Here is a 16,884-nt window from a genome sequence, read left to right as displayed (position 1 = left end):
CTTAATAGCATTGTGCACCTCGTATTTTATCTTTTTACCTGAATGATCTTTTTTATTTCGTCATACCAGTGTATGCTTTGACTTCCTATATTGGATTCAGACAAATAGCAGGAGAAAAAGAAATAAGGGGTAAATACAAGAGAAGTTAGCCTCCCATGAAATTCAAAAAATAGTATTCAATATATCTAAGGAGTAGCGCATTTATTGCTGTTTTCATTTTGAAAGTTTCTGTAAGATTATGTCTATCTAACTGTAGCTATCTCTAATCCTGAATGTAAGAACAACGGAACTTGTTCTGAACCTGAAAAATGTGTATGCGAAGAGGGATATAGTGGAGGCTTGTGTGAAGTGAATTGTAAGTATTAACAGAACGTGAAATGTTGAAGCTGTAGATCTAAAGACGGTGTAGTGTTTCAATCAGATTGTATTACGCAATCTTTAATTTTAGTCTTATAACAAGTTTCATTCCGTACACATATTAGAATGGCGAAAATAACATGTTGAAAACAACAATTGAGCAAGGTAAAAAAGATATTACGATTTTATTTCAGAGCCCTAAACCCGTGAAGTACCTTTGGTGCCTTTTAATTCAGAAAATGATATAAAAATGTCTGTATTTCGATTTTGCACATCCGAAATTTCATTTTGAATGTATATAAACGTTTTTACAATCGATGAACCTCTTTAATTTTCCTGATAAAAGTTTTAATGACCGCAATAATTTCTTGTTTTTTTTTTGTTTTGTTAATAAATGTTGTCTGTAGGATAACAACGGCCAGCCAATACAGATGAAAATTCACATTATAAATTATGAGAACGATGTGTTATCCCATGCGTGTTGTGACAATTATAAGGAATTTAATCTAAATGTACATGTACTATCATTGTTGTGAACTTGTGATTGATGCACCGTGGGATCGAAAAAGCTTCATATTTAAACACATAATTTCTATACTGTCCGCATATTAGGAACATAATATTATTCTCAACAATAAAGAGTTAAAACTAGGGAAGTTTTAGTAACCCGGATTTGTTTTCGCTTAATCGATTTATGACTATTGAACAGCTATATTACTACTGTTGCCTTTATTAACATCGAAATATAAACGACCTTGCCCATTCTGCTTTCTTTGAACGTATCAAACTTTGCAGCCAACCACACGGGCGAGATAAAAGATGCCGATATATACACTTATGTGCAGCATAAGTGACTTTATGGTACAATGAAAGAGTGTAACTTTTATTTGTATTAAGTCTTTTGATATCATGTTTTGTAAATTTTAGAAATACGTAGGAAATAGTTTTGTACAGTACATAGGTGCTTATCTGACTTGAAACTCATTGGAATTTTGTAATTGATATGGGGGCGCTACTTCAAGCACATGTTTTAATATGCAGCCTCTTTTTCAAATAGCTGCCGAAGGAAGAACACGTACAGAAATTTGGTGACACTCAATTTCATAAAATATTTTAATCCCCTCCTCCTTCCCCTTCTTCCACCTTGAAAAGAGTTTCTTTATTTGTTGATTTAAAGGTGACGAAAAGAGGCAGTATCTGCTCCCAAAAGTTGAGATGTTACACTATTATTAACAAATTTATAGTCAAGGGGAGATAACTCTAAATTGATTGACTTTTCAAAAATTTCAATTTTAATAATTGATGACATTTGTCTTTTCACTTATTACATAATATGCTCATTGGTTCAGATTGTAATGACAGTATTGTATATTTAAATTCACAATTGGTACTTATAATCGTAGTGTATGCAAATTTTATACATGTATCTTTTGATATGATTGATTTTGAAACATAAACTGTCACATCTGTGGCCTGCATCATCATAACATGTGTTAGTTTTTATTTTGACTTTAGCGGACCATAAAAAATACTCTTGTGAGCCTCTTTCATACTCATTCATCACGTCGACATGATGTTTTGTATGATTTAGTTTTTTCTACATTTATATACTAGAAGTATTCTTTAGTTTAAGGATAGCATTCGCAAAACCATTGATAACCTTGAATATCTGCATGATAGAAGCTGTAAAGAAACATACACACTGTAAAATGAGTCAAAGGAACAAAACCGTTAAAAAAAGGAAAATTAACAAAAGTGAACGCAAAATCGTCTTTTTGTTGCACATTTTTGTATTGAGTTTTCCGTGTGAAATTGTATTATCAAAATCTGGAAAAGAACGTAACTATGTTTTATGAAACACTACGATAAGCTGGTATGATGTAATGTCTTAATTTTCACCTTACGACAAAACATATGACTTGTCTTAGGACACTTTCGTCAAGCTATAATTCCAGTATATCTGAGTAAATTTTGATTTAATCAATGTCACAGATTCTACTATTACATATGTATATTTCTTTTGTTTTACAATTTTAGTGTCGGAAATGGCTCCTGTGTATACTGAAACCCATGTGAATGTAATAGCAGGACTGTCCAAGAACATTTTCATTGCAATAGTTGCAAGTAAGAGTATTTGCCATGTCAATCTCCGATAGTGTCAAATATCTATTGATAGCCTAGTCAATTTAGATCTAAAATCTAAGATTTTTAGTATGTTGTTGATAGAAAGTAACAGACTTGTTTTTCAGAGAAAAACGTTGTGTTGCAATTAGTTGCAGGTTCTTCACCAAATTGACTAGACTATGACAAGTTTTTTTTATTGTCAAATAGGAAAACCTCAGTCGCGACAGACTGCGGATTGATTGTAAAAAAAATATCAAAAGAACAAAAGAAAATCTACATACTTAGAACAAATAACAACGCTGGCGATGCATCATTCAAGCTTCAAATTTATGAACCTGTATGTATTTCTTCAAAATGTTTTTGTTTTTAGGCTTGTCACTAAGTTATTGAAATTAAGACATATTACAGTCTTAAATTGCTCAGTCTTTAGTTTTCTATGTTGTGTTTTGTGTACTATTGTTTGTCTGTTGGTCTTTTTTTTTTAGCCATGGCGTTGTCAGTTTATTTTCGACTTATGAGTTTGAATGTCCCTTTGGTATCTTTCGCCTCTCTTTTACAATAAGTCACAACATTTTCGAGTAATTAAAAATAATTTCGGTGGTTTCTAATAATGAAAGCTTTGACACAATTCAATCTTTTTATACAAATGTCATTTCACGATGCAAACTGTAGATCATATGTCAAAAGGTATTTTAGAAGAGATGCAGTTGAAATCAGTTGTTTTACTGTTGCTTTTGGAATACTCATTTCGGGTATAGAATTTAAAGGAACATATCCATATATGAATATTAGATAATAGCTTAGCATTTTTTTTATCGATTTAATATATCAAATACAAAACTACTTTACCAATCTAGGTGAGATTAAATCGTCTTGTCAATGATACAACAAAAGGAAACATTGGGCATGCACCAACATAATGACAACCAAGGAAGAGTTTGTAATACAATACTTCAAGATACCCAATTAAATATGATACCATATAAGAACCGTATATGACTTATAACATACTATTTTAAAATCCCCCGTTGATAGATTATGAAATTATTAGTAAAACTAAGAATCCAGCTCCCGCAGGCAAGTTTGACCTTTAAGAATTTGGCCAGTATTTCACGTCCCTTTTGGTCAAATACCTCCTATGTATTTTATACATTCACGGCTTTCAAATATTTAGGTTTGAGTGTTCCTGTTGAAGGTAAATCCGAAAAATTGCTCCGGACGTACGAAATTTATAAAATGTTTTCCTTTTATTTATATATGCGCATTGACAAATTATTTTCTAGTCAGATTTGCTCGAATCAAATGTTGTAAACACGAAGAGTCCAATGACTTGAAGAGCAAAACAAATATTTTCATGTATCACCAAACAGGACGCCCTAATCGGCAAAGAAATACTTGTGCATCATGATTTTTCAATTTTTAAGGCACCGACTATTCATCTGTTATGGAGGGCATATATCTTTTTTAAATTAATTGTATAATTCTAAATTTCTTGAAAATGATCATTTGTTTCAAAAGGGAAGAGAAAAACAGATAAATTGTCGGTGCAGAAATGAATTGCATCGTCAATTTGAATATACTTCGCACGATTACAATACTTGACTTCAATTCAGTTTGGGTTTTTTTTAATCGTTTAAATGACCTATATATATATATATATAAATATATATATACAATATGTATCTATCTACAAGACTTTAGTTTACAATTTAGGCTGAGCAAAATCTTTTGGAAGCTAGATTAATCTTGTGATATTCTTACTTATTGTTTCAATATCATTTCAGGTTTATGTTTAGTACTATTTATTGTTGTTGCTGTATTCATGTTTCTTTGGAGAACCGGAAGATTACAACCTGCTAAACAAAGAGTTACTGCTGGCATACGAACTATTAGAAATACCATCAGAGTACATGAAACAGCCAGTGGAAATGTAAATATACTTTATGGGAGAGTTAAGTAAACTGCTATCAGTAACACATACATCAAGAAATGAATGCCACTATGGTTATAGTTAATTAATAGAACTATTGTTGTTTGCTAAGGAGGGGGTCTGTTTTAGAAAATTTTTATATTACTTAATCGTTAATTTGAATAAACTTTTTAGTCAAGTGAACGAATGCAATAGAAAAAATCTGTGTGTGAGTGAACGTGCGAACGATAAAAAATAAATACCAATAAATGAAGAATTTCAAAAGGCGTAAGAAAAAATATTAACGAATTTGGAATTGTCACTAGGACGCGTTTTATGAACAATCTAATCAGTTCATTGAACTCTGTATAACTGCTTTATGTGTTTTGATTATGTCTTAAAAATTTGTTACGACTTTAAATACCATATAAAAGCAAGCAAAAGAACCAAAACATAGATCACTTGATTTGAATCTTCCATGGAACATCAGATGCCTATTTATTTGGTACCCGGTATTTATTTGGTCATATTTCTGAACAAATTAGTCAAATTTTAAAATACACGTTCAAACAGGTGGCTCCAAACTCCGATTGTAATAGATTCAGGCATAATATAGGTACTTCTCTAAAAGATGAAAAAAAATCCTTAATTGCAAGGAATTTAGATAAAAGAATATCAATTCGGTTCCATGGATGCAATAATGTGCAACGTAATATTTAAAACATCTGTAAAGGAATAGTCATTATGACGTCTTCCCACTAAATCCATTGGATATTGGATGTGTACTGGTTGATATTTAAATCTGAGACACACGATTCTTTTATTAGTTGTTATTGGCTTTGAACAAGCTTTCAATAACTGCAAGTACTCTCATATCTGTACTTTGTGTCTTTTCCGCTTTTGTTAGGACTTATATGAGCTTTGTATCGATCTGGTGAGTTAAGCCCTTTTCATCTTCTTATTTTTATATCATGTATTTTTTTATGCATATGGCTATTTATTAAAACATTTTATTTTGCTATTTCTCTTTAAATTTTTTAAAATTTTGTTGGAATGCCTACAAGTAAATAAATCGAAATCTCTACATATAAAAAAATTGTTCAGTTTGTTAACGTTTTATAAACGGTATATTTGTTTGTACGAAAATTTACATAATGTGTTGTGGATCTTTTTAACTTTCGATAATATTTAATATAATAATAAGTTGCTAAAAAAGGCTGAAATATTGAACAGAACCGATAACAACTTAAAGTATTCCCTAAAAACAACAACTTGCGGTCGATACCCTTTTTTTTTCATTAGTATATTGACTGGTCGTAAATATCAATGGTGTTTGTTTCAATATGCGTTCGTCTAATTTTTCTATAACGTTTATTTTATATGTCTTTTAGACTACATTATGTTTTTAATTAAAAACACATAGTAACACAAAATTTTCATAAAAATAGTATTTCTGCATTAATCATCGCAGTGAATGTAGAATAAATGTATTAAATACAACAATACAAGATCTTTTCCTTTGCATAGAATTTGTTTGGTGCGTTTTTGAATTTTGTGTCAGTTACATTTACCTTCTTTACCATTTCCTAGACAGGTAGATCCGCCTTTAATGTCACTCATAGATATTAGATAATAAATATGATCAAATGACACAGCGAAAAGATGTTAAATATTCCTTGTAATGCCCATACAACTTGCTATTGAATATAGTTTCAATGAAATAATGCATTTTCATAAAAAAAAATTGTAAAGTTTTACATACCGAGGAATGAATCTGAGGATAATTTATGAATTTTAGTAAAGATTTCTGGACTTTCTAAAAATTTAAATATTTTTAGATATAAAAATAAACATTGAAAATCAGAAGAATGAGGAATGACAATTTACAAAAAAAAATTAAATTCAAAACCATTATGAAGGCTAATACTTTAAAGTTCAATAAATTATAAGGAGTGTAACTAGAACATAATAAACCCAACTTTAATTTTTGTTTCAACTTTTTATTAGAACAGAGCCCAGATGTACAATAAATTATATGGAGTGTAACTAGAACATAATAAACCCAACTTTAATTTCTGTTTCAACTTTTTATTAGAACAGAGCCCAGATGTACAATAAATCATATGGAGTGTAACTAGAACATAATAAACCCAACTTTAATTTCTGTTTCAACTTTTTATTAGAACAGAGCCTAGATGTACAATAAATTATAAGGATAGTAACTAGACCATAATAAACCCAACTTTAATTTCTGTTTCAACTTTTTATTAGAACAGAGCCCAGATGTACAATAAATTATAAGGAGTGTAACTAGAACATAATAGACCCAACTTTAATTTCTGTTTCAACTTTTTATTAGAACAGAGCCCAGATGTACAATAAATTATAAGGAGTGTAACTAGAACATAATAAACCAAACTTTAATTTCTGTTTCAACTTTTTATTAGAACAGAGCCTAGATGTACAATAAATTATAAGGAGTGTAACTAGAACATAATAAACCCAACTTTAATTTCTGTTTCAACTTTTTATTAGAACAGAGCCCAGATGTACAATAAATTATAAGGAGTGTAACTAGACCATAATAAACCCAACTTTAATTTCTGTTTCAACTTTTTATTAGAACAGAGCCTAGATGTACAATAAATTATAAGGATAGTAACTAGACCATAACAAACCCAACTTTAATTTCTGTTTCAACTTTTTATTAGAACAGAGCCCAGATGTACAATAAATTATAAGGAGTGTAACTAGAACATAATAAACCAAACTTTAATTTCTGTTTCAACTTTTTATTAGAACAGAGCCCAGATGTACAATAAATTATAAGGAGTGTAACTAGAACATAATAAACCAAACTTTAATTTCTGTTTCAACTTTTTATTAGAACAGAGCCAGATGTACAATAAATTATAAGGAGTGTAACTAGAACATAATAAACCCAACTTTAATTTCTGTTTCAACTTTTTATTAGAACAGAGCCCAGATGTACAATAAATTATAAGGAGTGTAACTAGAACATAATAAACCAAACTTTAATTTCTGTTTCAACTTTTTATTAGAACAGAGCCCAGATGTACAATAAATTATAAGGAGTGTAACTAGAACATAATAAACCAAACTTTAATTTCTGTTTCAACTTTTTATTAGAACAGAGCCCAGATGTACAATAAATTATAAGGAGTGTAACTAGACCATAATAAACCCAACTTTAATTTCTGTTTCAACTTTTTATTAGAACAGAGCCAAGATGTACAATAAATTATAAGGAGTGTAACTAGACCATAATAAACCCAACTTTAATTTCTGTTTCAACTTTTTATTAGAACAGAGCCTAGATGTACAATAAATTATAAGGATAGTAACTAGACCATAATAAACCCAACTTTAATTTCTGTTTCAACTTTTTATTAGAACAGAGCCCAGATGTACAATAAATTATAAGGAGTGTAACTAGAACATAATAAACCAAACTTTAATTTCTGTTTCAACTTTTTATTAGAACAGAGCCCAGATGTACAATAAATTATAAGGAGTGTAACTAGAACATAATAAACCAAACTTTAATTTCTGTTTGAACTTTTTATTAGAACAGAGCCAGATGTACAATAAATTATAAGGAGTGTAACTAGAACATAATAAACCCAACTTTATTTTCTGTTTCAACTTTTTATTAGAACAGAGCCCAGATGTACAATAAATTATAAGGAGTGTAACTAGAACATAATAAACCAAACTTTAATTTCTGTTTCAACTTTTTATTAGAACAGAGCCCAGATGTACAATAAATTATAAGGAGTGTAACTAGAACATAATAAACCAAACTTTAATTTCTGTTTCAACTTTTTATTAGAACAGAGCCCAGATGTACAATAAATTATAAGGAGTGTAACTAGACCATAATAAACCCAACTTTAATTTCTGTTTCAACTTTTTATTAGAACAGAGCCAAGATGTACAATAAATTATAAGGAGTGTAACTAGAACATAATAAACCCAACTTTAATTTCTGTTTCAACTTTTTATTAGAACAGGTCGAATAACGATGATGATATATATTTTTACGGTGCAATGGAAACACAAGGCCAAGATACGTGGACGATCTCAAGACAAGATTTATCTTTAGAAACAGAACTTGCACGTGGACGATTCGCTTTAATTTATTTGGCTCAATACTTTAACCACCTGGAAGTCAGAAAAGTTGTAGCAAAAACTTTAAAAGGTATCGTTGAAGTAGAAAATTTCTTGATGATAACGTATTGTGTTAATTATATAAATGAAAATCTTCCATATTGAAAAATACATAACCATTCAAGAGAAAGAAATGACACCATTCAAATGACACCACAGACCATTTATTTAGAAGACATAGTCCGTTTCTATGTATGTTGGCGTTTGCTTTTGTAGCAGTTCAGTGTTTCTGTTGTTCCGTTGTTTTAAAATTCCTCTTATAGTTGTATGTGTTTCCCTCGGTTTTGGTAAAATTTGTGACCCGGATTTGTTTTCGCTTAATCGATTTATGATTATTGAACAGCGGTATACTACTGTTGCCTTTATTTAGAAGGCAACACATAAGTCTTTGTCAATAGATTATTGACAAGTGTCATCATACGTTTAATAAATCTAAATGAATTAAAAAGAACCTATAAAAGATCCACCAGCAACACACATCTTTCAAATAACAAAAACGATTAATGTTAATTGTTAAGTGTTAGTTTATAGTTTATTTGAATTTAACACTGCTTCGTCTTTTTTTTAAGTTTCCTATCCCAAAGATTGCACAATAGTGTATCGCGACATTTCATAGCCGAAATGATGGTCTCGTTTGAATGTATCATTTAAAATAACAGTGTAAATGAAATAATGTTGTTTTGCTTAATGAAATAAATTTTTAGATTTATATATAACAAATGACCAAAATATTTGTACAACGAAGCAAGTCCTGTCGTTATTGAATGTTTGAATAGAAGAATATTGTTTTATGTTGAAACATTAGACTTAGTTGCACGTTTATTTCTCTGTTTGAAGATGATCAGAATGAAGATAACGTCATAAAGATGAAAGGAAAGATCAATTTTTATGGGACAAAAATTGGACATCACAAAAATATCTTGGATTTTATTGGATCTGTTAACGATGATATTCGTGAGTATAGACATAATAAAATTATATAAACAAACAGGTATGATATCGATTGAGGTGCATACGACATGCGTTTTTTGGTATAACCTTTCTTAATGTACTCTCCATGCAGCACTTTTTAAGGGCTTAACTAATAAACAAAGAAAATATTAAGGGACATTAAAATCAAACATAATAATCATGTTTAATTAATTAGTGTGATTTAACACTCCTTTTTTTTATTGGTTACATTTCAATTTTTATTGATGGGGGAATACTGATTGGCTTACGTATACAATTACAATCAAACCTTCGAGAGGAAACGATAACATGCTTAGAAATATATCTGTAAATCGAATGCAACTGGCTATGTTTGAACTATCTGGAGTAGGACTCAATGTTCTCGAGGCATTAGGACAAAGTTACTGTAAATAGATGATCGATGCCATAGATTTAGATTTGAGTGAAATTTTGTCATCTTTAACTTATACTTTATAGGTTCGTAAAGATAATGCAATAAACCTAAAAATTATTGAAAATACATGCACATTTGTACAGTGTATATATACGTAGCTCGAAATTGCTATGACGTTGGACGGTCTTGTATATGACTTTCTGTGACCGTCAGACCAATCTCGGACTAGTGATATAAAAAAGGTGAAAAATGTATTTAAAACTTCAGTTCTCACTTCTCAACAGCTCCATATTAAAAATTCAAAGTATGTTGTTACCAGATAAAATGTCTGCTCAACTGAAATGAAGGAATCATACGATCACCGACTGTTATCCACAAAATCATCAATCATCTACATGTACATTGTAGAAAACATCATACTGTTCATTTACGGTTTTCCAGCGTTATATCATGATGCATTTAATCACCCATAATTCTATCTTGAATATAAATGATTACACCATGGGACGTAATATGTCTGAGTTACACAACACCAGGTCAATGACCTTACGATCATATTATTTTACATAAATGCAAATGAATTAAGCAATGTGCCAACATAACATATATATAGATTTTTTAAAAGACTTAAAGGATTGGTTTTGGAGGATTGAAATTTTTGATTATGCATTTTGATAGTTCATATAAAGTTCTTAGGGAGACAATGTCAGCACAAACTACATAAAAATCATTACTATGCATTTAATAAAGAGTCAGATTTGGTGAACCATGTGTGATTGTCAAATTTAGACCAAAAACACAGATTGGCATGCAGTGATCAACTTTGAACAATGTCAAACAATTTGCAACAATACGAGATTTTGTGTTGCATTCGTATCACCAATCAAAATTTACATATCCAAAATGAATCTTTTGTAACAAAATGAAAGTCACTTCGTTATAAAAATGTATAAGTTAAGAAAAATTATAATGACACATGATTAATATTGGAAGACTGTGAGTTACATCGACTTGTTTTTGTTTGGTTAGTCTGTGTAATTATACGTACATGCATAAGTAAAGGAAATTTAGTTTGAATAGAAGAAATTCGCCGGAGCATTTATGTGAAAATCTAAAACTTCCAAAAAGAAGGTATTGAAACTGGAAAAAATACATCCGAGTAAAGCTTTGGTTACTGAGTCTGTAAATGATGAGAATGTTCAGTAATTATCCAAATAAGCTAGTTCTTGTGACAGTGTTATGCATTTCACAAAGAAGCCAACCATTGCACTACAGACAAACTTTAGAGAAGCAGCTAGATCAAAATGTGAAACTTGACACAAATTCTGTTTTGTAGGTGGTCCCATCATGATTTTAGAATATTGTTCTAAAGGAGTTCTGAAGGATTTTCTAGAATCCGTCAGATCAAACGTTACGGTGGAATTAGAGGAAAGATTGTTCCGAATGACACTTGGTATTTGTGAAGGAATGGATTATTTATCTTCTAAGCAGGTAAAGCATATCTTGCAGATCGTTAAGAAAATATTTGTTTTCAACTTAATGGTTAACTACAAAACTAACACCTTCCATTCGGTTGGATTAGTAAAACCATGGAAGTATAAGTCAATATAATACTTCGATGGTATAACAGATATGAAAACTTGGCTATTTAAACGGGACAAGTGTTAAATTATCAATGGTTCTTTATGTATAATCTTTTATAAAGTATTGTCTTCTTGACTTTATATGCAATGGCGCAGCGATGAAGACAATATAATTACACTTTAATAGAGGTAAGTAGATTTTGACGGAAAATATTCATTCTATCTTCCAATTTTTGCATATGTATACAAGTTTGTATGTGTGTTTTTGAATATTTATATATCTAGTGCATTGTGGTATTATGTACAGTCAAATTAAATAATAAATATAATTGAGTCAAATGAGTCTATTTTGTTTGTAGTTTTGACTTTTAATTATTCATAAGAGTAAACAAAAACATCATGATGTGTTTCATTTAACATTTCAGGTAAAAGATGGAGAAACTTTTTTCTTTAAATTGTGTTATAAAAATAAGAAGATGTGGTATGTTTGCCAATGAGACCACTCTTCACCAGAGATCAAATGACGTAGAAGTTAGCAAATTACCTTTTTTGGGATTCGTATCGCTTGTACTTTAAAAATTGTTAAACTCTGCATCCTACTTTTTTTTACAGTACTTATATGAACAAGAAATGATTGTAACAGGATGCTGTTACGAAGTCTCCCAAACGAAGCTCCCATAATTCGTAATTCCCAGGGTCGCCTGACATTGGGCAACGTCCAGTGAAAATTGATTTGGTCCAGTAAAGTAAAATGCATTAGTGATGCCTGGGGACTAACCTTGTATATCATTCAAATCATCTTGGCATGACAAACCAGAATATATATGGTTTAAGGGTGGGGATCTCGACCATTTACAAGATACTAGAACATTGGGGGTGGGGGAACCCCTGGGGACTGACCCTATACGTCATTCAAATGTTCGTTACATGACGAACAGGAATATATATGGTTTAGGGGTGGGGATCTCAACCATTTACAAGATATTAGAACATTGGGGGTGAGGGGAACCCCTGGGGACTGACCGTATACGTCATTCAAATGTTCGAGACATGACAAATAGGAATATATATGGTTTAGGGGTGGGGATCTTGACCACTTACAAGATATTAGAACTTTCTTAAATGGCAGGGGGTGGGGTGACCCCTGGGGACTAAACATGTATTTCATTTGATGTGCTTTATCATGACAAACCAGAATATATATGGTTTAGGGGTGGGGATCTCGACCATTTACAAGATATTAGAACTTTCTCAAATGGCAGGGGGTCGGGATGACCCCTGGGGACTAACCCTGTATATCTTTAAAACAATCTTCGCATGACAAATCAGAATATATATGGTTTAGGCGTGGGGATCTTGACCACTTACAAGATATTAGAACCTTCCTAAATGGCAGGGGGTGGGGTGACCCCTGGGGACTAACCCTGTATTTCATTTGATGTGCCTTATCATGACAAACCAGAATATATATGGTTTAGGGGTGGGGATCTCGACCATTTACAAGATATTAGAACTTTCTCAAATGGCAGGGGGTCGGGATGACCCCTGGGTACTAACCCTGTATATCAATCAAACCATCTTAGCATGACAAACCAGAATATATATGGTTTAGGGGTGGGGATCTTGACCACTTATAAAATATAAGAACTTTCTTAAATGGCATGGGGTGGGGTGACCCCTGGGGACTAACCCTGTATTTCATTTGATGTGCCTTATCATGACAAACCAGAATATATATGGTTTAGGGGTGGGGATCTCGACCATTTACAAGATATTAGAACTTTCTCAAATGGCAGGGGGTCGGGATGACCCCTGGGGACTAACCCTGTATATCATTCAAACCATCTTAGCATGACAAACCAAAATATATATGGTTTAGGGGTGGGGATCTTGACCACTTAGAAGATATTAGAACTTTCTTGAATGGCATGGGGTGGGAGTGACCCCTGGGGACTAACCCTGTATTACATTTGATGTGCTTTATCATGACAAACCAGAATATATATGGTTTAGGTGTGGGGATTTCGACCATTTACAAGCTATTAGAACTTTCTCAAATGGCAGGGGGTCGGGATGACCCTTGGGGACTAACCCTGTATATCATTCAAACCATCTTAGCATGACAAACCAAAATATATATGGTTTAGGGGTGGGGATCTCGACCACTCACAAGGTATTAGAACTTTCTTAAATGGCAGGGGGTGGGGGTGACCCCTGGGGACTAACCCTGTATATCATTTAATGGGCTTTATCATTTAGAACATTTTCAATTAAAAAGATTGTGTCTATCACAAACGGTTTTCAATTTGTAATCATTTGAAAATTAAAAAAAATAAAATCCCATAGGGTTCTATAGTAAAACCCTCTTTTCTTTTTGACCCTCAAAGTACCCCTTTATAAACCCCATTGCACAAACAAAACCCTGATTGCACCACTAGACATGTTAGTCTAACATATTGTGAAACCCTAAGTTAATCTGACAAGCGGTTTTGGAGAACGGGTGCGGACAAGTTCAAATTTAAAAGCGGCGGAAGAGGAAGAAGAAGAAGAAGAAGAATAATAATAATAAGAACTGAGCAAAAACAATAAGTCTTCCCAAACTTCGTTTGGGAGACTTAATAAAAGATAATGATGTCAAGGACTCAATAATATTGATTTTATTTTTGACAAAACTTGTTCTTTAACATGGTTCCATGTAGGTAGTACATGATGCTGGTCATCAAAATATTACCTGCTTTTCCCTTTGTGTGAGATGTAGGGCATATTTCGATTGTTTTAGTTACACTCGAAAAAATTAGAAAATTGTTAAAAACCAACTGGGTTTTACTCATTGTTGAAGGCCGTTCTTAAATCCATGATGTTTCTACTCTTGTGGATAATTTTCTCAATGGCAATCATGCATTGTACCACACATACTTGTTGTATATGGAATTCGAATATTAAGAAGCCTATATGATATACTTAAAAAAAGATGTTGACGATTAGACATATACTACTTGATACAAATGTTATTCAGCACTACATATTGCTATGTTGTGCAATTCTAAGGCAAATTTAACACATTTTTGTAAAAATTTTGCATTGAAAGGACAATCATTTACCAGAATGAATCAATTTATATCGCAAAAACAAAATATACATATAGTTGCTTCCAATTTAATTTTAGTTCAATCTAATCAAAATATAGATCTCTGATTTCATTATTCTTGCCAAAATGTTTTAAAATTTCAATTTTGAGCTACCTTTAGTCATTTATAACTATTTCACAAACTCGGAAATACGCCTAAATGTTATTTTAACAATTAAATACGCGTATCATTCTATAATTCTGTTAATTTTAGTAAAGATTCGAGGACTTTCAGAGAATGGCCTTGGTGTGAAATAAATTCAAGGGAATTATGTCCTACCTCTTTTATAACTTTATAACAAGTGGCTTACGTTTCTTTATTCTTATGAAACACGAAATTATTATTGTTTTAGGTGGTACACAGGCGGTTAGCAGCACGAAATGTGTTACTCAACGATCAGTATGTTCCAAAAATCACAGGATTCGGCCCTGATCCGGAAGCAACTCAAACAGGAGACACTAAAAAATCTGTAAATATCATTTAGATGAGTAGAGATATTTCAGATGTCGTAGTTGCCAACTAAGTTAGCTGAAAATTCAACCTTTCAAAGAAAGCATAAATAACCTCTTTTTTTTCTTTTTTTTTTTTGTTGCGGTGGTGGGGGGGGGAGGGTATTGAATAAACAACCTTACCAAATTGAATAAATTTTAAAAGACGATCGTTGGTATATGTGTGTTCGTTAATGAGACAACAACCAAACGACACAAAAAACTAAATAACAACTGGATGTCCGTTAACATACGGGTTTCATCGAGATTCGGGTGACTATATAATTGGTCTAAAGAATGAATGAATTTTTACAGAGACCGTTACCAAAGGAAAGAAAACAACGAAGAAGAACATAAAAAATTATCAGAGAACCGATAAAGTTTCTATTACTAATACATATGTCATTGATGATGGTTTATTATTATACATGAAAAGCTTTACAATAATTTTTTGTAGGAGAGAATTCCAATTAAATGGATGGCTCCAGAATGTATGAAAACAACTAAATATGCAAATGAGTTGAGTGACGTGTGGTCATATGGTATTGTTATGTGGGAAATATTTTCTCTTGGTAAGACTTTATAGATTCATTCTTAAAGTTTCAAATTTTGGATTAGAAAAAATACCGACACGATTATAATGAAAGACAAGATTAATTTTTCAGGCTGTTCTCGGTAAACGTACAATAGTATTTATTTATTTTAAAAAAAAACATACGTGATAACAAACACAAAAATATTATAGAAAACACATATATTATTGAGACATTTAAAGTAGATGCTTCAATATTTAAATTTAATGTAGAAGACGTAGCTAGCATGTATCTAGGCTTGATTTAAAAAGTTCAGTGCAATTTAGAAAGTTATGATGGAAAAAATCTCTGTAATAATGATTAGTGTATAGGTTTTAGATTAGAATGGTGAAATGTGTAAGCACCACAGGCACTTGTGTCTGAAAAAAAGTAAAAATGTACCTATATACCTTAATAACGATTGTTTTCAGAGACGATAAAGTGACTGTGGTTAACATCCACTACATGACAATAACTTCATCAGGAAAGAAATCAACGCTTTATATGTAAGATAAGAGCCCTTAAATTGCAAAATTAGTAAAAGTCTTCAATACTTTCAAAATTATGTAAGTTATTTAAATAAATGAATAAGATTTTATTATCTCGGATTAGACTTTGTAGTGCAGAAACGTCAGTCTTAATGTTACCGTGAAGATGAATTTTCCAACTCTTTCACGTGAAATCGTGGGTATGTTGGGTAGAGCAAAAATTTTGCATGGCAACAAACTACCTACATAATGTACGGGTGTCATTGAAGAGAGTTTGTAACTTTTAAAAAGTTCTAAAACCCTAATAAAATGTCACAATACCAGACATCACTGATTATGTTTTTTTGCAAAACCATATTCATTTCTATTCTATAGTTAATATTTTCTTTTCTATTTTGCCTTAGTTTATGGATACCACTAAACTCAAATTCTTTATATACAGTGTGATAAAAAAATGTTTTAATTTCTAAAGGTGAAACACCATACCCAGGTATACCAAGCACAGACGTATCTAGTGTGATTAAACGTGGCACTAAAATGAAGAAGCCAGAGCTATGTGATGACGCGTATGTATAAAACAGTATTATCTTTTATTTTCTATTCAATTTGTAAAAAAGTTATACATACTTTTATGACGAACGAACGGACGCACAGATAAGAAAAAATGCACAAATTACCTTCAATGCACGTAGTAGCCTG

At 31.5% G+C, this 16,884-nt stretch overlaps 1 protein-coding gene across 3 annotated transcripts in view; it reads left to right on the top strand.

The window, feature by feature from the left end:
• LOC127730318 (proto-oncogene tyrosine-protein kinase receptor Ret-like) overlaps nt 1–16,884 on the top strand; it is a 118,987-nt gene that overhangs the window by 95,794 nt on the left and 6,309 nt on the right. The window contains exons 14-17 of one of the 3 annotated variants that reach the window (XM_052238652.1): nt 11,263–11,417; nt 14,990–15,106; nt 15,583–15,697; nt 16,658–16,751. The exons of 1 other annotated variant lie outside the window; for it this stretch is intronic. In XM_052238652.1, coding sequence (XP_052094612.1) covers nt 11,263–11,417; nt 14,990–15,106; nt 15,583–15,697; nt 16,658–16,751 — 481 coding nt within the window. The remainder of the gene's footprint in view (nt 1–11,262; nt 11,418–14,989; nt 15,107–15,582; nt 15,698–16,657; nt 16,752–16,884) is intronic. One more of the 3 variants, XM_052238654.1, reaches the window with a different exon arrangement.

This window comes from Mytilus californianus, unplaced genomic scaffold (genome assembly GCF_021869535.1).
Source record: "Mytilus californianus isolate M0D057914Y unplaced genomic scaffold, xbMytCali1.0.p SCAF_2, whole genome shotgun sequence".
In the NCBI taxonomy this organism is placed as follows: domain Eukaryota; kingdom Metazoa; phylum Mollusca; class Bivalvia; order Mytilida; family Mytilidae; genus Mytilus; species Mytilus californianus.
Note: the sequence above shows the minus strand (reverse complement) of the source record. Positions and strands in the feature narration are given on the sequence as shown.